Genomic DNA, 23852 nt, shown 5'->3' with positions numbered 1-23852 from the left:
AAGATGAAAGCTTTTGTTTAGAATAACGATGTACTGAAGATGATATTTCTAAAATTTTCCTTCAGTATAGTCATTTTTTTAAATCAAAAATCAATTCGGAACGGAACCTAATATTTAAAAAAAAATTATGGTCTTAAAAACCAATACCGTTTTAGTGGGTGTCCAGGGCCATACCTAACATCTAGCAGACCTCAAACATCGCCCTTGAGATTATGTTTTCACAAAAACGGCTCTACACAAAAATAGAAATCATATGAATTTAAAGATTATAGCGATGACCTACCTAGGAGCTTACTGGTTTTGACAAGGAGGCCAAAACTTTAGTCGCGCATTTTGGCTCAGGGCTGGCCCAAGCTCTATTGACCGAACGGACTGAAATTTTGGAATCGTACTAATAATTATGATCAGAAGTGGAATCAATGACGAAATCCGCATAAAGTAAAATTTGTGGAAAATCATGTTTCTCAATGGCGTAAATGCAAGACTTAAATTATGTTCTGAAGTAGTATTCGCGAAATCTTCATAAAGATGCTTTGCAGAAAAATCATCGGTCTTACGAAAGATGGTCCGAAGCGGATATAATGAAAAAATTAGCACAATGATTGGTGAAAAAATTATTGGCTTGGATTCAAACTTTGGAAGCCTTTTGCTCAGGCTCTGAGAAAATAGCTTTCAAAATATCAAGGCGCCATGGCGCTGATAATACCTAACACCTAATAGACCTAACACATCACATTTGAGATTATTTTAGACGTAAACGGCGCTACACAAAAATACAAATCATCCGAGTATTATTGATTACTGTGATCACCTACCTAGGCGTCTACTAGATGCCAGGCCGGCCCTGTGTGTCATGTTAGACAGGCGATTGCGTAATGTAGTAAGATGATCCAGTTCCTAGCCACCACACTTGAGGTGACAAGTGTCCACTATCCAATTGGAGCTCTCAGATCAGGCAGTGGGCACTTAACGCCTTCTGGCACAGTTATTGCCCAAGGACACTGACTATTACGAGTGCAGGGTTATCAGTAACCATAATCTTTGAAAACATCTTCGAAGAGATTTTTTTTTATCCACAAGATGTGAAAAAAATCAGAAAAGGATTCGGTCGTATCTAGGAATTGAACCTTTTTTTTTATTTTTATAGTGAATACCTCACAAGAGTCCCAACTGCTCCCGTCTGGAGCCAGTGAGACTATGGCATCCCCAATTGGGGGATGTTGTGAGGCTGAAGGTAAGTGGGGAAGGGAAAGAGGAAGGTGGGGAAGTACCTGGCTATTCAGATCTAGTCACTAAACACGGCTAAAGCCATTTGGAGCAACGTTTCAATTCTGAATGGTGGTCTTACACCAGGGCGATACTGGTAGTGTATCAGACGTAATCGTGACACATAAGACTGTAAATGGGGCCGGTGATCCCAATCTGTGGAGGCGTGAGATGTCGTCCTTCAGTGGCGTGGAGGGGTAGAACGGGGCCGTCTCTGAAGCCGCTGTAGAGCTGGTCCGATAGCTTGTCGCTTGTTCTTGAGCTGATTCCGAGTCTGGTCCGAAGGGGTAGGCAAGTCCGTGGTCCAGGGTGAGGCGGGGGTCAGAGTGAAAGAAGGCGAGTAGAAGCAGAAGTCGGAGCGAGGTAGAGGGCAGAGCAGAGAGAGAGGTGTAGAGCTGGTGGTGGTTGCTGGCTAACTGACGTTTTGAGGGCATGTTGCACGTTTTATAGGCCACCGGCGGGCGCGCGGACGCTCACACGGGCCCACTTTCTCTTTGATTCCTGGAATCCGTGAGCCGTGTAGCGACGCTATCGCGGCGCCCCCCGGGCCGTCTACCGCCGCTCGGCCGGTAGTTTCGGTTTCGGTAGTTTCTTTGTTTGGGCACGATCCTCAGAACCGTGCCCGTGGGACGTAATGACGGCGTACCACCGGTCATTTGTGACGCTATGACGGCGCATGGCGCACGGCACGGCTTCCCACTACGTTTTGGCACGGTTCTAACAATCGTGCCCGAATTAAATTATGATTTTACCAGCTCTCACAATACTTCTCTGCCCGTATACCTCCAGAGCTCCGACGTTCATTTATTGTAACAATTTTACATTTACATAACAATTTTACAAATTTCTACATTATTTAGGGTTTACAGGTTAATTTTACATACATTTACAGGCAGTTTATTCAATTTAAAGACAGGCAAAGTTAAGGCAAATGGCAGATTTTAATATGGGGCGACCGCGTCCGATACCGGAGCAGTACGTCCGTTACAGGTAGTATCTTCCACTCTGGAACGTGCCGCAAATATACTATATATTATTTTAATTAATTAATTGTGAAATAACACAAATTAATCAAATAAAATTTATTTGCGCACGCCGGGTTCGAACCCGCGACCTTCGGAATGGCAGTCCAATGCGTTACCACTGGACTATGCCGGTCTTAACCTTGCCAGTTCTTTGCTCTATCCAATTCGGTCATAAATAACTGTATATTTAAATGTAATGCACTTCGACTAAGAACTACCAACATTTTCTTCATTTTCTTAACGCATATTTTTATTGACTCCTATCTATGCATCATTGCTAGATTCTATCCCAACTAAATGTAATTTAGATATTGCTGGTCTCGGCTCCTTTTAAATACATCCATTTTTTATTTTAATGTGCGACGTCTATTTACTTTTCGTCAAGTCTAGCATGTACGGATTTTCCAATAAGAGGTGTTATTTTGAATAGCCCGCTATTTCGGTAGATGTTACTTATGAAACTGTCATTTTTTGACACTTGACAAGTAAAAACTACGCTATTAATAAAAATGGAACGATACACGCTTCAACAACGCATTGAAATTATTAAAATTCACTTGAGTGAATCAAATGCAAATCATGTTTAGTGATGAGGCTCATTTCCACCTCGGTGGCTTCGTCAACAAGCAAAATTGTCATTGTTGAAAAGCCTCTCTATCCTCAACGTGTTACTGTTTGGTGCGGTTTATGGTCCGGCGGAGTCGTTTGACCTTACTTTTTCGAAAATGAGGCTGGAGCAACAGTTAAGGTGAATGATAATGATTTATTATGGCTGGAATTGGATGGTATTGATCTAGACAACGTTTATTATCAACAAGACGGCGCTACGTGCCACACAAGCAACGAAACCATTGATCTTTTACGATTGAATATCAAAATAACACCTCTTATTGGAAAACCCTCTATATTTTTATTTTGTAATAATTTAAGGAGTAATACCTCAAATTTTAATATTAAATCATTGAAAACAATATTAACGACTCTTAAACGAAAAACAGAAAAAGATTCCGGAATTCATCTAGGAATTGAATCCAGCACCACATCCTTACCGGGGCTTTGCTCTACCACTGAGCTAATTCAACCCTATCCACTTAGGTCATATTTATTTTCTTTCATTCATATTTTCTTAGCGCATATTTTTATTGGCAGATATGGTTTCAAGATTCTACCCGAAATAAAGAACAATCTAGATAGTGTCTTGGATAAATATATCAAACGCGACGACCTCTTCCTATATTATTATTATTTGTTATTTTAATTGATTCAACGGCGCGGGTATTGATTACCTTACCTATTGCATTACCTAGTAACCTAAAACTTCCGGAAACGAACAAAAAAACATTGGCAAAAGCTCTTTCCTCAGCAGTTTTATTAATGAGAGACGCATTCTTTCTTTGAAACTTTCTAACTTCTACGTTTATTTATTTTAATGTATTCATGAAATATTTTTCATTTAGCTGTGAAGTCTGTCGAGTCTGTTTTAAAATCTATGTACACTGTTCATCGAAATCTCTTTTCAATTCGTTTCCTTATGTAAAAATAAGTTTATTTTATTTTATTAATGTTAAGAGGAAGCTACAAGCCAAAAATGTGTATATTCTTGGTGTCTCTTATAACGTAGGTAATAGGCATTAAAATCGCTTTACAAACGGAGTCTAGAAACGTTCGATTTCAAGCAAAAAACTGGTTTTTATTTATTTTGTAAATAATTTTATAAGAAAGCAAAAAAGTTAATCAAGTGAAACTGTCACAGATAATCTTAGCTATAATACTGTATCTGTTTAAGTTGTTTCCTTTATGGGTTCATACATTTCTATTGAAAAAAAAATCTTTTAGTAGTTTGCATTTATATTTTTTTGAGTAATTTATTTTTTATTTGCATTCTACTCAATCAAAGCGATAGGAAAACATTCAATTTATCTAAAGCATATTTTTGGTATTCATGATGTACACCAATTCGTTGTAAAGATTAATCAAAATTGGGATTTGGCATTAAGCTTCGCCTTAATTAATGCTGCCTTTCCCGAAATTAATTGTTTTTAAACTCTCTGGGAATAATATATTATTTTTTTAATGCTTCCGATTTTGTTGTCCGGGTTAAATCTTCCCCATAGGAAAAACTAAACCCTTCCACTCACTTTTCCACAAATGATCAGCTAGTCAATCAACACTATGCAAGTGCATTATATAAGTAAAATAAATACGAAACAATACAAGAACAACAACACGTCAACTCACCAGAGATCAAATGGAAAAAAAAAATTCACCGACTCCAGATATTTTCATATCAGAGGGTTCGGCTCGGTAGAACCTCTAACAGGGCCTATAAATCCTACTGATCCCTCAACATAAATATTTAAAAAATCTTTCGTTATCCTACATGTATTCAAAATGACCGACTTTTGCATCTTTATATATAAATTTTTTGATAGATCTAATAAGCCTAAATTTTTAATGAGAGAGGCTAGGTATAATGCCAGTAGCCGAAATAACGAACGGTAATATTTTTATAGTCTGAGAATGCCAAATTCTTTTAATCTCATTTCCTAAATCTGTGTATTTTCTTATTTTTTCATTAACAGATTTTTGAATATTACAGGAATTTGGAATAGCGACAATGATATAAGTTATTTTTTTAATTTTGTCATGTAAAACTATATCGGGTCTATTATGTTATTATATGTCTATTATTTATTTTTTTTTATTTTTAACTTCCGATTTAGTTGTCCGGGTTAAGTCTTCCCCAAAGGAAAAACTTAACCCTTCCACTCACTTTTCCACAAATGATCAGCTAGTCAATCAACACTATGTAAGTGCATTATATAAGTAAAATAAATACAAAACAATACAAGAACAACAACACGTCAAATCACCAGATATCAAATGGGAAAAAAAATTCACCGTCTCCAGATATTTTCATATCAGAGGGTTCGGCTCGGTAGAACTTCTAACAGGGCCTATAAATCCTACTGATCCCTCAGCATAAATATTTAAAAAATCTTTTGTTATCCTACATGTATTCAAAATGACCGACTTTTGCATCTTTATATATAAATTTTTTGATAGATCTAATACGCCTAAATTTTTAATTAGAGAGCTAGGTATAATGCCAGTAGCCGAAATAACGAATGGTAATATTTTTATAGTCTGAGAATGCCAAATTCTTTTTATTTCATTTCCTAAATCTGTGTATTTTCTTATTTTTTCACTAACAGATTTTTGAATATTACAGGAATTTGGAATAGCAACATCAATGATATAAGTTATTTTTTTAATTTTGTCATGTAAAACTATATCGGGTCTATTATGACTAATCGCTCGGTCTGTTAGTATAGTTTTATCATAATATATTTTATAAAATTCGTTTTCTAAAAATGAATTTGGTTCGTATTCATAATATGGTACTACATTACGGCAGTCAATCAAGTTATGTTTAATTACCAAATTTTGGTGAATTATTTTTAAAACTTGATTGTGCCTAAATGTATACTCGGACGGTGCTAATATAGAACATCCCGATATAATATGTTCTATAGTTTCCGGAAAAGCCAAACATTTTCTACACAAATCATCAATTTGATTTGTATCTTTGATTATATACTTTCTATAATATTATTGTTATTATTTTGTAATTTATTATCACAAAATAAATAAATATTAAAAAAAAATTGTTCGGAAAATTGGTGGGGAAATTTTTATAAAAACATTATTTTTTATATTATGTGAAGTTTGTAAATTAACAATGTTTCTGAAATAAATTCTTCCGGAAAATTTGTGTAAAAGTTTTTGAATTTATTATTGACGTTTTCTCATCGGGTCTCCTATTTGAAAACTTTAACGCTTCTTTTTGAAAATAACAGATGGCGCCACTTGTTCAGGCATTGAGGTACTAATACTCGGATATCAGATAATTAAGTCTATGCACAGCGTGTAAACGTGTGACATCCAATGCCTCAATTAGCTCTCTTAATAAACGCTTGTCGGCGATGATCTTCTTTTCAGTGTTGCCAACTCAACAACTTCAAAATATGCTAGAGTGATGGGAAAAATATGCCAGAAATATGCTAAATTCCTTTAAAAAATGCCAAAAAAAGCCAACATAAATTTAAATTAGTATTTGTTGAGAAATAGATTGATGGGAAAAATATGCCAGAAAAATGCTAAATTACTTTAAAAAGGTCCCACATAAATTTAACTTAGAAATAAAATCAGTGAAATAAAATATCAATATCTTCATCTTCATCTTCTTCTTCTTCATTAACTGATGTGGAAGGCTGAGAGACGGAGTCGTAACTTTATTTGGTCCCAATGCAGCGTAGTACTTCGTCAGGAACAGTGTAAGAATAACAGCACTTTCCTGCTCTCTTTAGGCCAAATCTCACGTACAAAATGGCATTCAGGGTTCTCACCGCCAAACGATTTCGGAGTTTTGTTTTGATCAGACTCATTTGGATAAATACACGTTCAATGTCCGCATTTGAATGCGGCAATGTTAAAATAGACATTACAAACTGACATAAATCACCGAAGGGGTTATTATTAGCTGCATCTTTATATTGCACGACTTCATTCCAAAACTCTACAGTGGAAGAGACATCATTTTTGTTAGTTAAAAAATTGTTTTTTATTATTTTCATGTTTCTGTAAAAATAAGCCAAATAAATATGCTATATGCTAAAAGCATAATAGTTATGCTAAACATGGAGTAATTATGCCAAATCTGATAGTATTATTGTCCCAGCGTCTGGACGATGTAGGCCCTCTGATTGGTCAAATTCATATTATGTCATTCGGATAAATTCTGCATTGGGGGTCTGCAGGCAAAAAATACCAATCTGCCCCTCAATTTTAAGCAACCGTAAGGTTCATTTCGGTTTGCAGGCGACTGGATACAAAAAAAATAAGACATTAAAAATTAAGACACGATTTAATACTGAAAAAGAATCGCCACATGTAATACGATATTTCTTCAAAAATATCGTTTCTCCACATATAATTTTTGGATAATATCGAAGAAAATATGTTTTAGAAAGTTTTTAATCCATTGGATTAATTAAATTACAGTGAAAAATATCCACAATTACGTGATTACGTTTGACGTTTGACGAAAAAAGCACGCGTTCATTCAATATGGCCGGCAATAGCTGGCCGACACAGAGCGCACCTCTGGCGGTGTAAAAACTAACCAAATAACTGGCGCGAATATTTAAATATGCAAAATTACTTGACCATTAAGCGTTTCATAAGAAGATTTCTTCTGGAAGTTTATTTAAACTTTGCAATGGCATTTTTCATTATTATTTATAATTTTTTTTTGCTTATTAATTATATCTGATTTTCTATTGACATGTTTTATAATTTCTAAAATTTAAAAATTATTTATTTGCGATGCTTTAATCCTGATTGTTTATTTATATCTTAAGAAATAGGGTAAAAATACCGTTTGAAGAGAATATGTTTAATTTTTTTATTTAGTATTTCAACTTTCAATTTATTAGAATAACCTTTATTAAATGTTTTTTTTTTTTTTTTTTTCTTAGGTTTGTCAACAGTGATTCATATCAAAGCTCTCGAAATTCAATTACACTAATTAAACTTAATTGATACTATCACTAATTACAGACAAACACAACATTGATGAACACAAAACTATAAGTAAAGAATAATGTACATGTATGCATGTACATATATACACATGCATGTACATATATACACAAATACATACACTTACACTTATATAATGTTATTTGTCTTATGAATATATTGTTTTATGGTTTTATGCATTTTTTTTTAGGTCTTAAAATACTTCACACAGGATATAAAGCATCACAAATAAATAATTTCGAAATTTTAGAAATAAGAGAACATGTTTATAAAAGTAGATATAATTAACAAGATTTTTTTTTATAAACTCTCTGTAAAATTTACACCTTTTAATTAAACCGACTGTTAATCTCATCGCACAATTACCCTCCTTCTATCCATAAACACGGGTACAATTAATCAATATGTAATAATCTATTATTTCAGTCAACTTTGTTATAACTATCTTTAATTGTTGTGACAAACTATACGATATTGATTCAACTTATAGACATTGACGGTTGTAACACATATTTAAGCACTGCAAGTCTCCTATGAGCAAATTATATTAGGTACCATAACAGTTAATATCAGTGTCGTGGAAGAAGTGCCGCCCGCAGGGCCTAGCAGCAAAAACCCGCGGAGTGGGTTTTTAACTGCTAGTTTAGCATATAATATGCTAACTTGGCAACACTGCTTCTTTTCATTATCTTATGCGCCATAAGCCAGTTGTTTGGTCTCGGTCTATAGCACAGCTAAAGTCGTGTTTATAAATATAAGGAATTGTGGTAAAGTTACCAAAAAGCGTGTGTCAGAATTCAGAATTATAAAAACACCTGATTGAAGGGTTTATGTTACGATGTAATTATTAGCCGAATCAACCGGCGCACGGAAAATAAAATTGCAGATTTGTATAAAAAACAAATCCACAGACATCCTTCTTTACATATAAATACAGATAGATAGTAAGACTAACTGAAGTCCCCGGCGTTGCCCGGGCATTATTCTGCTTAAGGGATGGGAAAATGTTGTGACAGTGAACTCTTGTTCTACTGAAATTACTATTAGACCCGGCCAACTTCAGCTAGTTATATAGTTATGCGAATACCGCACAAGAGTACTACTTTTATCCATCTGGAGCCAATGAGGCCATGGCATTTCCAATTGGAATGGGAAAGAGGAAGGTGGGGAAGTGCCTGGCTGTTTGACTAAAATCGCAGACCTAAAATACGCAGACCTTGAAAAATCGAAAAATCTGACTATACTTGCCGAAAGGAACCCTAAGAAATTAAAACATTAGAAATGCACATATCAAATTCAGAATTGAAATAAGTTTCTAGTAAAAACATATTATACTGTAGTTAGGTCTCCGTGGTTGAGGGGTAAGGCTCTCGACAAGCAATCCGAATGCCGCGGGGTCGAATCCCGGCGAGCGCAACTAAATTTTACTTGATGCATTTGTGTTATTTCACAATATATTCAATTAAAATAAAATATAGTACAATACTCGCGGCACGTTCCAGGGTGGAAGATACTTTTAGTATCGCCCTGGTGTTGGAATGGCTTTACCCCATGTTTGGTAACCAGATCTGAATAGCCAGGTACTGCTCCACCTTCCTTTTCCCATTTTCTTCCCACTACCTTTAGTGCTTTAGCCTCTCAACATACCAAATTAGGGTTGCAATAGTCTCACTGGCTACATACGGTTGGGAGCAGTTGGGACTCTAGTGCGGTATTCACATTAAAAAGGTACTTGATCGCTTGACACAATCAGTTCCAATTTCGTTGAACAAAAGTATCACATAAACAGATCCACAACCGAAACTACTTTTTTTGATGATTATTATTATCAATTTGATTTTCGTCCTAAACTTTGCACCAGTCACCAGACACCGGTAATTGTGGTAAACATTACATCTAATTCATCAGGTTTAATTCAGTAAGAGCAGGTTGATTCTGAATTAAATGAAGCAAAGGAATACAGATCAAACCAGTTCGAAGATAATCGCTAGGTTACGTGTTCAGCGCGTTCGCAGTACTTTATCGACAGCTTACCTATATGGAGAACACGCGTTCTTTTCCTAATAACGTCGTAACGGAATGCGACATATCACCGTCCTCATAAAAATTCGCTCTTAATTGATACTTTGTTATGAACTCTGTTAATTCATTCGTCAAAGGCCTGCAGTTCTGTTTTTAACAGGAAAACGAATAATTTGACCATATTTTTAATAAATTAACAGTATTTCATATCAGTAATGCTTCTTCGTGTACCATCAGTCTCACATATAACATACCCCGTAGGGAATGCCTTGGTCTCACTGGCTCCAAACATTTGGTGGCAGTTGGGACTCCTGTGCGGTACTCTTGTGGAGTGTCACATAAAACTACATAAAATTAGACTTCCCTCGTTGATCTACGGCGCACTATAAAGATATTTGGGGAAATACAACAGGAAAAAAATTACAACAAAATATTACAAAAAACAAAAACTCAGCTTTTTAACTGAAAATCGTACTCGTGAAAAACATATATTTCCAACACAAAAATGTAACACCACTTTTTCTCAACATTATTATATCTATCTAGGGAAAAAATACTTCAACAGTCTACATGAAAACATCAGATCAATCGAAAACGATAAACACCTACTAAAAGCGATTAAAGAGAAGTTCAGTGTAAAAATACCACAATGATAATCTTCTTAGTTAGTTATTAAATTTAATTTTTGTTCATTTATATACATTATTTAATATTCAAATTTCCTTGAATTATAATTATAAACATTAAGGACGGGTTGTTTCGGAGAATTTGAACAATTCATCAAATTTCAACGTTCATTTTCAAGATCTGTGAAAGATTTTTTCAAGTTCTTTTTTTATTTCAGTTTTGTCAAGCAACTAGCCTACAATGATAAAATAACAGAACTTGAATAGGACTTTCACAGAACCCGAAAATGAACGTTGAAATTTGATGAATTGTTTAAATTCTCCGAAACAACCCGTCCTAAATATTCTTCATCCTGATGCTTAACACTCTTTTAAACACAAGCGCCAGCTTCTATAGAAGAGAAACATTAAAAAAAACAAAAGCAGTTAAAAATGGTTTTATGGATTACCTTAATTAACGTACATTATTATACTCTGTAAATTGATTAATAAAGTTATTTTAAAGAAAAAAAAATATTTTAAATAAAGAAAAAAATATTATTATTTTTAAATGATAAACTAACGCGTATAAGACAAGGTTTTATGCATAGCATAAAGGATAACAAATAATTATAAGCAATAATTAGTCATCCGAAATACTTTTGTTAGTTTATCATTTAAAAATAATAATATTTGACAAGTCAAAACAAATATTTCACCAATAAATGAAGATATCATATGTCTCGACGCCATCTAGTGAGAAATTTAGCACTAACAAAGCCTTTCCTACAAAAGTAATTTGGTTGTTTACAGGTGAAAAAAAATATAATAAGCAGTAATTGTTGATTGAGGTACTAGTACATATTGAATCATTTGACGGGTTGGAAATAAGCCGACATAGCTCAGTGGATACAGAGCACCTGACCGGACATCAGAAGGTACAGGTTCAATTCCCGTTGGCGGCATTTATTTTTACTCGGGAGATATTTTCAATTTGTATTAGTATTTCGGATGACTAATTATTGCTTATAATTATATAAAAAAATATTAAGTTAGAAAATGTGTGATTAAAAACATGCACTAAAATGTATCATGTATTTATGGATTGCATTAGGACATAGGTACTATTTTAAAACATTTATCAAAAACGAGTAACCCTTTCATATTAATAATCTTCATAGGTAGATGTCAACTGTGAGTTTACGCACATATGGCTAAGTATCTGATGCTGATTGTATATACTTGACGATACAATATTTTTTTTAATGTTTTCATAATCTGGGGAGATAAACACTAAGACATGCGGATTCTTATAATTCATTGGTTTTATCTTATCTTAGTCTGCTAAGCCAACAAATCCCTGCTGACGCACAACGAACGACAATTTACAAATAAATGACAGGAAAGCTTCAAACCTCATTCAGAAGAAGAGTTTTTTTAATGGGATCTGGCCGAGGAGCGTAAAAGAACAGACAGAAGTTACATCTCGGTGATTTTTCCAGGCGTTTTGCCTAGGCAGATATTATAAGGCTGAAGTTAGCTGCAGACCGAGTATGCAACTATCGACTCAAATATCAAATTTCATCTCTGTTCAAAAATAAATTGTACTATTCACTCGTGAAGATTATATACTATTCATTAATGAAAAAAAAATACAAAACTTGAGTAAAATTTTAAGTCCTTAAATATATTGTGGACTGTTACAGCATTATTGCTTTATATATTGTGGACGGTTACAGAATCGTTGATTTATATATTGTTGACTGTTACAGCATTATAGCTTTATATACTGTGGACTGTTACAGCATTATAGCTTTACATATTGTGGACTGTTACAGCATTATTGCTTTGTACACTGTGGACTTTTACTGAATTATTGCTCTATATATTGAGGACTTTTACAGCATTATTGCTCTATATATTGTGGACTGTTACAGCATTATTACTTTATATAATGTGGACTCTTAAAGCATTATTGCTTTTTGGTGAAGACATTATTTATAGTTCCGTGAACAGTAGACCTCGCGTCCAAAAAAGCGTATTTGTATTTTTCTCGTATTTAATGAATCAAAACCAAAATTTCCTCTGAAATCATAATATTTTTAAGTATCTTCAAAAATGTATATTTTAAACTTTTTTAAATTTTAAATAAGTTTTTATACAATTTTTCAAAAGAAAAGTCACTACCTTAATGACAATTACATTTTGTAATCGTTTTTCGGACAGGTAGGTACCATAATATTGGAAAAATCCTCAAAACAACACGATTTCACAATTGAAAAATGAATCCTTAGTGAACAATTAAAGCGGTAAGTAGCAAAAAATTTACAGACAGACAAACTGCAATACTATAATATTAAAACCAGTTTTCGCTACGATTTGTCAAAAAAAGTTTTTTTAGAAAACATATTTTCCCCCAATATTTCCAATATTAACCTATAATGAATTTCTAAGAACATTTTTGAAGTGAAACTTCTTTAGGCGCGTAATGGATTTTCGGGGACGGAGTAAAACCGAGTCAGGATCGACACGAAAATGCGGGTACCCCCACCACCGCTCACCGTTCACTGTCCCTCTCTCACCATATGCGCTTGTTGAGGTGGGGGAGCCGCTCACGAACGTTCTCTCTCTTCTCTTCTTTCCTCTCTCTCAGACACCAGCGAACTGCGCCACGCCAAGCATCAGCTGCTTGGTTAGTATACTGCGTCGTGAGTGTAATACGAGTGAAATACATTGATTGTGGTTCATACGGTTTGGTACAGAATTTCAGTGTTAAAAATGAGTAGTGACGAGATAGAGGATAATTAATTATATTTTTAACAATCGATGCAGTTTTTGCACGATTCATTAAGGATTTAAGTGCTCATGTATATATCTCGCACTTTAGTTACCATAACCCAATTATCACGACATTAGGAAATGATATTCATGAAATTGACAATGAAAATGGCACATGATTGGTAAATTGTCATTGTAATTTCTTTGTAATTTTTAATTGTAATATTGTTATTTATGTAATATTGTATACTTGTGAATAAATTGAAAATTTTTGGAACTATACATTAATCGAACGTCATTCATCTATAAGAAAATATTAGAAAAAGCAAATCCATGCTTCGTCGTTGAATTATTTAACCTCTAATTTTCAAACTAACCTAAGAGAGAAAATAGAGATGATGAAATGAAAATAGAGAGAGAGGAATACTAGAAGTTTCACTTCTGTCTTGCGTAGGCTTGACACACCCACTTTTTTTTTACTTTAAATTTTACGATAGTAAGAAAATTGTCGAATAAATTCAAAATTTCAAAAGTGAAAACGTAAAACTGACAACGTTTTACAAAAACGCCTTGCGGTTGTCAAAGCGTCAAGTCGCGGCACATAAATTTTTAGTCTCATCGGAATGAGGCTAAACGAGTGGAAGAATACCCGACTTATGTAGATAAACTCACTAAGTTCATGATTAACAAAGACAGTTATGATAATGAATACTGTATATTTTATCGAGGGCATAATGTAGGTACATTCAAATTTTATTTATTTATTGTAGTGCGAAGTCCCAACACATGGACTTGAAAAGGTGAAAATTTGAAAAGACATAATTTTATCAAAACATCACAAAATAAACATTTAAGAAAATCCTTAATTTACGTTTGAGTGTCAATTGTGGTAAGTATTTTTACCATTATCTCAAGGGATTCACTTATTGAATAACCAATAGTAAAATACAAATGTGAGGATATCGAAACACGTGTACATAATTTCGTCATTACTTTTATTTTTTATTAAAGAAATAAAGTAATTACATACAAAATCGTACTTACATTGGGTTTTTACATATTAAGAGATTTGAATACTACTCTTCCGTAGAATTTCTGTTAGCTTGTGTTTGTAACTATTTATAAGTAATTAATAATATGATAGGTATTACGTGTTACATTATATGTTTGGTAGATGTGACATAAGTGTAAGTAGTTAAAGTGGATACGTAATATACTTTATATAGAAAATGGGGTTATTTTTAGTATTTAGGGATATGGTAATTCATGTGGAAAGAGTTTTTTTGTTGATAAGTTTGTCTTTAAAATATTTTTTCGCGGGTTTCATATTTATCAGGATGACCGCAGCTGCACGAACACGTGTTCTGAAATATTCTGAAAGTACTAAAATTTTACTAGGAAATGGCATGCCATCGCGTTTTTAACTGGATTTTAACAAATCACCTATACTTACGATTCTCCGTGTGGGTTAAGGTTTTTTTGCAGATTTTTGTGGCGGAGGCGTTTGTCCACCAGCTCTCTCCTGGACACACTGACAACCAGATCCCTACCAACCTCTCATATATATTATCCTTCCCAGAACTTCCTCTGCTTAAAAACACCTTCCACAATTATTTTCCTTAGAGGCTCCTGTGTGGTGCTAACATTAAAAAAATGCGAAATAAAAAAAACTTTAAATTTGATTAGATAGACGATTTTTTAAAGAAAACAGTAGGGAAAACATAAGCTTGTGTAAAGTTTTCTAAGTTGAATCAATAATATATCTTATTACGTTAATTATGCAATTAATATTTGTGTTCAACGTCCACAATTCAATGATAAAAAATAGTGTGACTACGAAATTGAACAATATCTGAAACACGGTTGGAACCTGTAATAATTCCATAAATCTAGTGTTTGATGAATTTTATCGCTTGTTTTTCTCGGTCACGTATATAAAGTAATCTCAAAAGACGACAAACTCAGTAGTTTTAGATGGAGATGTTCTTGGTTTACGTCCCTCGTTAGTGTTTATGCTAATTGAAAGATGCATTTTTAAGTAATTGTGCTGTAGTGAAATATTGAAAAAATGTATTAAGATATTACACATAAACAAAAATTGTGTCAGTGAATTTAGAAAATGAGTAAGCAGTCTTGCATTATGGTGATGGACATATTCTAAAAATGTATCCATGTGATTTAATTTAGTAATTTTCTGAACGCGCCGATTTACGCCACAGAACTTTAAATCAATAGAAACGCGATCTATACAAACTTTTAGGCTTCTGCTATGTATGCCAATGAATTTAATAATTGGTTCATGAAAGAAAATTGATATTTGAGAATGCTCGACCAAATTTCACCCGCAGTGAGGTAAAGGTGACCTTTATCTTTTAGGTGCTGCGATTTTTAATTGACATGCAATTTCAGTCCTACTATTATAATATCCCATGATTTTTTACGTCTCTGCTCTATAATAATATGTTTTTTCAATACAATAAGGCTTCATTTACAGGCCGAGTTTTTTTTGCTCGATGTTATTTTCATAATCCAGAAATTGTATGCACACCGGCAGATTTATCAAAATATCACGACACACATGTTCGACCGCAGGTTTCTTACCAATTTTTATTTTTATTTATTGTTTTTATTTTAGTAATTTGTACATTTAAGTTTACAAATGACTAATTAATTATTACATACAAATATACTATGTTTTTTTTTCTTGCTTGATGTGGCTCCTACACAACATCTTGAACTTTTCAATTGGGGCAGACTTAAGGTTTTCCGGCAGCGCGTTATAGTATTTCATCCCTTTATATAATATACTATTCTGGGTATTCGCTTTGTCCTTCTTTGGTAGTCTAATTTGATTGTACGTCCTAGTTTTATGTTTGTGTATGTCCTTGTTGTATACAATTTTATTCGAAAAATAATTGGGTAGCAGGTTGTTTACAATTTTGTGTAAAAATATCATCGTGTTCAAGGTCAACATCTGTTTCACTGTTAGCCAATTTAGTTCGTTTAACATTTTATTTACTTTTGAATACCTATTTCGTCTGAGTATTATTCTCATTGCCCTATTTTGGAGAAGTGAATGGACCAAGTTAACGTTAAACTATTATTATTTTCCTTGGTAATAACTTAGTAAATAGCGTTTTAAAAAGGTTTTCATTGCCAGTAACAAGCAATCGAAGACAAACAAGCAGAAGTGATGTTTTCCGCGTCAAAATCGCTCAACACGGCACAACCATTCCCTTTTAAAAAAGCTGAAAAAAATAGTATATTTTCCTTTCAGATCAAAGCTGATTGAGTATCAACTTCCAACAAGAATTTTTACTAAAAATGAAGATCTCCCAGGGCTCCTGCAGACTACTTCAAATCTCGGTATTTTTGTTACTGAGTATTTCTGATGGTAAGATTATAATTTCATTAGTTATTTAATTATATTTTTAAATAGTTTTCGTGTTAATACTGCACTGCATAATTAATTTATTTATTTAGGGTCAATTTAAATTTACAAAAAATATGGTAATTTATTAAGAATCTCTTAAAATTATCGGTAATACAGTTAAACACGCAATTGCAGGCCCTTACGAATGAATCCTAATATTTTCGAAGAGTCAACGAGAAACTTGTTATAAATCTGTTGAAATTGGGTATGGGGGGGCTTAATGGCGTAGGCATTCTCCCCAGAGACTTGATCATCGGTAGGTTGGTCTTGCCTCTTGGAAAAATAAAAAGCCTGTACTGCTTCGCTGTGATGAAATTATCGGGGACATAAAACGTAATTCATTTCAGAACATCAGGATTGCAAATGTATCCATTGAGCAGCTTATGTGCTACTAGCAGAGGTCCCCAAACTTTTGTTGTCAGGCAGACCACGAGCCGATTTTTTCTGTTTTATGTGGACCCACTGCTTTTCTAACATAGATTTTTTACAAATTCATCAACTTCAATGTGTTTTTGAAGCTGACGCTTTGATCGGGTTTAGTTTAGAGTGAAAAAATTTTAAATAAAAAAATATGTTTTGTTTTACAGTTCAACATTTATTAATTAAATACAAATCTATTAACATTATATTTAATTAAATAAAACAAATTCAATGAGATGGACAATCCTGATGCTTCTGATCAAAATTTTAATGTTTGGTTTCAATTTACGCAGGTTTATCCTTAAATTTCCTCGGCGAGTGATATCCAATTTGTTTTTTTTGTAAGGAGGTTGGCAACTTCGCTGAAACCCCTTTTCACGAGGTATGGAGATGAAAAAGGTGTCAGAAACTTTCTCGCGATAGTCTATAATGCAGGATATGTAACAGATTTGTCTCTCTGAAGCCAGCATTGCGAATATCTCTTTCTAAACTGCACCTCAGTTTTTCGTTGCTAATTAATCTGAACAGTTCTTTTTGTAACATGACACCAGTTTCTTCAATGTCCCCGTATGTATTGATAATCCACTATGGTATTTCCACAAACAATACATCATCAAACCTAGTTACAAAGTCTGTGTGAAGGACATTTATACGTAGCTTGAAATGTCATCATCCTGGCAATTTGTCTATGTGTATAGGCGCAACGCGTTGCTACTGGTATCAAATATTCACAAGTAGTGCGACCACAAAGCGTTTACAAATTTTTATGAAAGTGGCTTAATTGTTTTTTTAGTGTACGGAATCAACTGTTTCCAATGCAACAGTAACAACAACTCCGCCTGCGCCAAGTTGGAGCTGATCGGGAAGAACCCGCTCTACCCGCAGCCCTGCTTGGGGGACTATGGGGGGAAGGAGCCGTTCTGCCGGAAAACTGTCATTAAAAGTCAGTTCATTTACGTATTACTGTATTGTATTTTACTTGACTTATATTAGGAAAAAAATTCACTTGGTCCATTCTGTTATACTCCAGAGGGTGATTATTTTTTTTACTTTTACTTCGAGGTACATCATGCGTGTGCCACCTACTAGACTTTCAGTGAAACGATAAAATAAAATAATTTTTTTTAAATTATAAAGTAATGTTTTCAAGACAAGGTTTTTTACGCAAAGCACAAAGGATAACATATTATTTTTAAAAAAACATCTATCTAAATTGAAAAAATCTAAATTTGAAGGAAAAAAAATCCAATGAGATTGTTGAATGATAAATACCAGTAAATATTGAATAATTTGGCGGGTTTTGAATAAGCTGACTTAGAGCAATTTATAGAGCACCTGACCGGCAATCGGAAGGTTGCGGGTTCAATTCCCGTCGGCGGCTTGTATTTTTATCGGAAGATTTTTTCAATTTATATAGGTTTTTCAGGCTAATAATTATTGCTTGAAAATAATATGGTAAAATAAGAGTTTGGTGATTAGTGATTATTGATTATTGACGATTATTGATACGAAGACGGTTTGCATAGCTCCCGTTAGCGGTCATTCTATGGGACTCTTGGAATTCTTGTGATTGTGCTCTCTTTCTCATGTCAGTTTTTAACAGAGACAAATATTCCCAAGTTACAAATAACCTGACAATATTTGAATTCCTTCTACTTTCATAAATATAAGCGTTAAATGTTGCTTGTGCAATGATAAGGGACTTGATGGCAGAGCATTGAACCGGTTACGCCGGTAATTTGATCCTGCGTTTCAGTTGTTTTTTCTTACATTAACCCACACAGAACGCCCTGAGGAAAATAATTTCCCTCAGAGCCTATGTCATCTTTAGGGATGCTATGTGGAGGGTCGTTTTAAGAAAAGAGCGGAGAGGGTGTTCTGGGAAGTAAAAATGTATGAGGGGTGGGTCAGTGGTGTCCATGAGTGACAGACAGACAGATGGGTCAAGAGACCAGTTGGAGAGGTCAAAGGGCCTGCCCAAACCCGACTCTCTTGATCAAGCACATCCTGAACACACCTCACCCAATGAACCTGGGAACATCCAAAAAATATCCTTTTATATCGTTTTTTCAGTTCAGGACCCTAACATAAAATACGAACCCCGCACTGTGCGAGGGTGCGGATGGATCGCCCACAAGTACCCGTGCTACACAGCCAACAACGATGACCACGATGAGAGAGTGTGTCAGTGCTTCGAGGACGGTTGTAACAGCGCTCACTCCAGCCTTGTCAACACCCTCGCCCTGCTTCTGTTGCCCGCGGTCTTAGCTGTTAAAACATTCCTCTTTTAATTGAATAATATTGTTTATATATTTATTGAAGTGAAACTTCTTTACCCGCGTCATGCAATTTCGAGTACCGGAGTAAAACCAACTCATGACCGAAACGAAAATGCGGGACCGATTAAAGTTCATTTGATCTAGTCAAAGTTTTGAAGTAAAATATAAATGCTTCTTAGCTCATCTCGACAACTGGCGTTGGTGGTGTAATGGTCAGCGTAGTTGCTTTCCAAGCAGTTGATCCGAGTTCGATTCTCGGCCATCGCACATAATTTTTTTGTTTTTAACGCCTTTTTTTTTTTCAATGGTTGACCATAATATCAATCCACTAAGTAATATTTTAGGCCTGTAGCATACTTGAAAAGTTAAAGAATGATATAAAATTTTTTATGATGTTAACGATAAAAAAATAAAAAAAAACATAAAATTACCATAAAAAATGGGCCAACGGCACGCGGTGTTCCCAAGCGGTCACCCATCCAAGTACTGACCGCGCCCAATGTTGCTTAACTTCGGTGATCGGACGAGAACCGGTGTGTTCAACATGGTATGGTCGTTGGCAAACGCTAAACAATATTAATTTCTATTCTACCTGCCAATAAATATATGAAAATTAGTATAAAAAAGCCCTAATAATACTGAAAACATTAGCAAGGTGTGTGCGACGTTGATAAAAATAATCATTACATACGCGCTTGAAAAAGATCGTAATTACATCCATAACTTTGCAGGAATTTTTTTTTTCAATGGTTGACCATAATATCAATCCACTAAGTAATATTTTAGGCCTGTAGCATACTTGAAAAGTTAAAGAATTTTATGATATTATTAATGATAGTAACGATAAAAAAATAAAAAAAAACATGAAATTACCATAAAAAATGGGCCAACGGCACGCGGTGTTCCCAAGCGGTCACCCATCCAAGTACTGACCGCGCCCAATGTTGCTTAACTTCGGTGATCGGACGAGAACCGGTGTGTTCAACATGGTATGGTCGTTGGCAAACGCTAAACAATATTAATTTCTACTCTACCTGCCAATAAATATATGAAAATTAGTATAAAAAAGCCCTAATAATACTGAAAACATTAGCAAGGTGTGTGCGACGTTGATAAAAATAATCATTACATACGCGCTTGAAAAAGATCGTAATTACATCCATAACTTTGCAGGAATTTTTTTTTTCAATGGTTGACCATAATATCAATCCACTAAGTAATATTTTAGGCCTGTAGCATACTTGAAAAGTTAAAGAATTTTATGATATTATTAATGATAGTAACGATAAAAAAATAAAAAAAAACATGAAATTACCATAAAAAATGGGCCAACGGCACGCGGTGTTCCCAAGCGGTCACCCATCCAAGTACTGACCGCGCCCAATGTTGCTTAACTTCGGTGATCGGACGAGAACCGGTGTGTTCAACATGGTATGGTCGTTGGCAAACGCTAAACAATATTAATTTCTACTCTACCTGCCAATAAATATATGAAAATTAGTATAAAAAAGCCCTAATAATAAGAGAGAAGAATACTAGAAGTTTCACTTCTGTCTTGCGTAGGCTTGACACACCCACTTTTTTTTTATTTTAATAGTGTGTTATAATTCAAGATTAAAACATTAGTTGCTTAAATATTTTTTACTTCATTGTTTTGGTAAATAATGTAGATATTAACTAACTACACGAGACCCCAACTCATTTGAAGAGTTTTATGAAATATATGATTCAATCAAAGTTCTCAACCATAAATCGCAAAAAATGATTGCAGCTCCACTACCCTGACATAAATACTTTTTGTCATTGTTTGTTTTTTTTTAGTACTGATAAAAAATTTACATCAAATCATCAATATAGGTTCGCCTAGTCAGGAAGGTTATGTCCAACTTTTAATACACCATAATAATGCTAAATATCTAATTTCCTAATTATTCCTGTTCTCGTGTATTTCTTTCTATACTGTTCTTAATTAAACTAAATTGTAAAATTTCAATTAGATTTAAAGAAAACCTAAGCCCATAAATTTAATATTGTAATATCTGTACATTAATAGTGTAAAAAAAATAACGTAAAATGATGTACTTTGAAATAGTAAGTACCTATACATTCCTGTTCTAATAAATATTAAAAAGTTTAAAAGAATTTTTTTTTAATTTCAGAAAATTTATTGAAATGCATTAAATTGAATCTAATATAATATTTGTATTTTTTTAGTGAAAAATTTAATTTAACATTTTTTTTAAATATAGTTATTGTAAAAACATAAACATGTATACGTAGCATTATATCATCGCTTCAGATATCTCATAGAGACATGTCATTTTCACACTAGTAAATATTGTACACTCATTTAATTTACATACTTTTTTAATATTATTTATATATATTTAAGTAGATTTAATGCAGTATTCACCGATAAAAGCTGTCCAAAAGAAAAAGCTACCAGTAAACAGCGGAGTCCTGATGCCAACCCTGATACAAGATAGAAGAAAGAAAATATTATTGTTACGAATCTTTTTTTTAAATATAACTGTATTTATAAATACAAAAATGTACGTAGGTACATCTTCACCAGAGAGTAAATAAATGACAAAAAATGATTATTTAATTCCTACCTTAAAAAATAGAACATTGCAAAAATTAATAAGAACGATTATGAATTTAAAGTGACGTGTGTTTGACATTAATTTTTAGTTTATTTTTCTGATGGCATTTCTCTTGTGAAAATCATAAGATTGGGAATATTTTTTAGCACTCTATAAAGTTGTTCTTATGTTTCATAAAAGCTGGATGCTTTTGGCGACTATTCTCTTCACTTTCTGGCCTCATGGTACAAATTTCTATTTAATGAAATTAATTTAAAAAGAGATGGAATGTACGATGGCCGGGAGGATATAATAGAATTATTCTAGATAAGGTTTGATAGAAGAAAAGATATTTGTTAGAGAGCAACAAACAAAACAAAATTAAAAGATCCAAAATTGAGGACAGCACATTTCATAGCACATTCCACTTTGACTACGTAGGTATAGTAGTTTTGGAGAGCGAACAAAGATTTATAATACTATTTTTAAAAGTGGCATAATTGTGCTTTATTTGATCAGTGCAGGCTATAAAGTGTTACCAGTGCAACAGCTTCAACGACGACCAGTGCATGGACCTGCAGAATAAAGACGATGTGAGTCCCCAGCCTCAGGATTGTCCCGATGAACCTGACTTCATCCCCCCGGATAAGAGGCTCGCGAAAATAGAGGAACCTTTCTGCAGGAAGACGCACATAGAGCGTAAGGCAACAATATTCATATAACATGTTCTACCTTATACACGAAATTGTTAAATACACAATAATTGTGAAATTTCAGAAAACACTAAGAAGGGAGTTTCTTAAAAGTAGCTGCTCGTTGAAGGCCTCCTCAAGTTGCTTCCATTTTCATAGGCTCTTTGATTTGCGCTGCCACGAATTTCCATTACAACTAATTTTTCAAGGATGGTTCTTCTAAAAGTGGATTTTTACGTTGTTATGACAACATCCTGAATGAATTAAAGTCAAATTACTGTGTTTGCACCACTTTAGTACCTAAATACAAAATCTACATGTTTCTAGAACAACGTTCTCAGGATGATACTTAAACTAAAATTAAATACAGATTAACATTGGGAGTGGGATTAGAGGGCGGGGAGAAGAGCAATCCCAAATCAGAAGAAGAATAAGTGATATAGAAGTGGAAGTGGTAGGAGGGTGGGCGGTATTTGGGCACATGCTAGTTAGTAGGGGGAAATGGTTAAGTGGTATTAATGGTTATCACCCGTTAGGAGCTCTCGCCTGGTGTGTTGCTAACGAATCAAGTCACCAGACCAAACAGGAGCTCTTTCCTGGTGTGTTGCTAACGAATCAAGTCGCAAGACGAAACAGGAGCTCTCACCTGGTGTGTTGCTAACGAATCAAGTCACCAGACCAAACAGGAGCTCTCGCCTGGTGTGTTGCTAACGAATCAAGTCACCAGACGAAACAGGAGCTCTCGCCTGGTGTGTTGCTAACGAATCAAGTCACCAGACGAAACAGAAGCTCTCGCCTGGTGTGTTGCTAACGAATCAAGATCAATCGACATGTAATTTTTTTTAAAGTGGAACCATGCTAATCCGAAGGAAACGGGATATCTTTTAGCCCGGCGAGGCAACTTTAAACCCAAAATGATTGGATAATTCATTATAATAACCAACCAGACAATGTCGTATTTTTATATCCTTTCTAACATTTTGGTGAAATCGGGATTTTGTCAATGTTCATGCTGCCATGGACATGCAGCATTCATGTGAAGATGTTTTGGCCTGAACCAAGGCAACTCACTGCCTTTAATCTTGGATCAAGGATCGCAAAGATCATTCGACAAACCCTGGAGTAATGGACTGTTTCACCACT

General features: G+C 34.2%; 1 protein-coding gene and 3 non-coding genes across 4 annotated transcripts; 1 reads left to right on the top strand and 3 right to left on the bottom strand.

Moving 5' to 3' along the window:
* The first annotated feature begins 15282 nt into the window (after nt 1–15282).
* On the top strand, nt 15283–19444 carry LOC149426128 (uncharacterized). Its single transcript, XM_089639156.1, has 4 exons — nt 15283–15423; nt 16578–16694; nt 17947–18096; nt 19227–19444. The coding sequence occupies exons 2-4, from the start codon at nt 16625–16627 to the stop codon at nt 19442–19444; spliced, it is 438 nt and encodes a 145-aa protein (XP_089495282.1). The 5' UTR covers nt 15283–15423; nt 16578–16624.
* Nucleotides 19445–19874: 430 nt separating this feature from the next.
* On the bottom strand, nt 19875–19993 carry LOC149426127 (5S ribosomal RNA). The gene has a single exon (XR_016303265.1). It is a non-coding gene; the product is annotated as a 5S ribosomal RNA (ribosomal RNA).
* A 323-nt stretch (nt 19994–20316) lies between these two features.
* LOC149426126 (5S ribosomal RNA) lies at nt 20317–20435 on the bottom strand. The gene has a single exon (XR_016303263.1). It is a non-coding gene; the product is annotated as a 5S ribosomal RNA (ribosomal RNA).
* A 323-nt stretch (nt 20436–20758) lies between these two features.
* LOC149426125 (5S ribosomal RNA) lies at nt 20759–20877 on the bottom strand. The gene has a single exon (XR_016303262.1). It is a non-coding gene; the product is annotated as a 5S ribosomal RNA (ribosomal RNA).
* Between the last annotated feature and the right edge of the window lie 2975 nt (nt 20878–23852).

The sequence above is a fragment of the Hesperophylax consimilis genome, chromosome 1 (assembly GCF_061612785.1).
Source record: "Hesperophylax consimilis isolate HC1 chromosome 1, BYU_Hcon_1.0, whole genome shotgun sequence".
In the NCBI taxonomy this organism is placed as follows: domain Eukaryota; kingdom Metazoa; phylum Arthropoda; class Insecta; order Trichoptera; family Limnephilidae; genus Hesperophylax; species Hesperophylax consimilis.
This window is presented reverse-complemented; position numbering and strand designations above follow the sequence as displayed.

Bases quoted from the DNA above. Each gene is read 5' to 3' on its own strand.
- LOC149426128 (XM_089639156.1), top strand. From the start codon at position 16,625: ATGAAGATCTCCCAGGGCTCCTGCAGACTACTTCAAATCTCGGTATTT. The intron at 16,695-17,946 runs GTAAGATTATAA...TTGTTTTTTTAG, and splicing joins GTTACTGAGTATTTCTGATG to TGTACGGAATCAACTGTTTC. The intron at 18,097-19,226 runs GTCAGTTCATTT...TCGTTTTTTCAG, and splicing joins CCGGAAAACTGTCATTAAAA to TTCAGGACCCTAACATAAAA.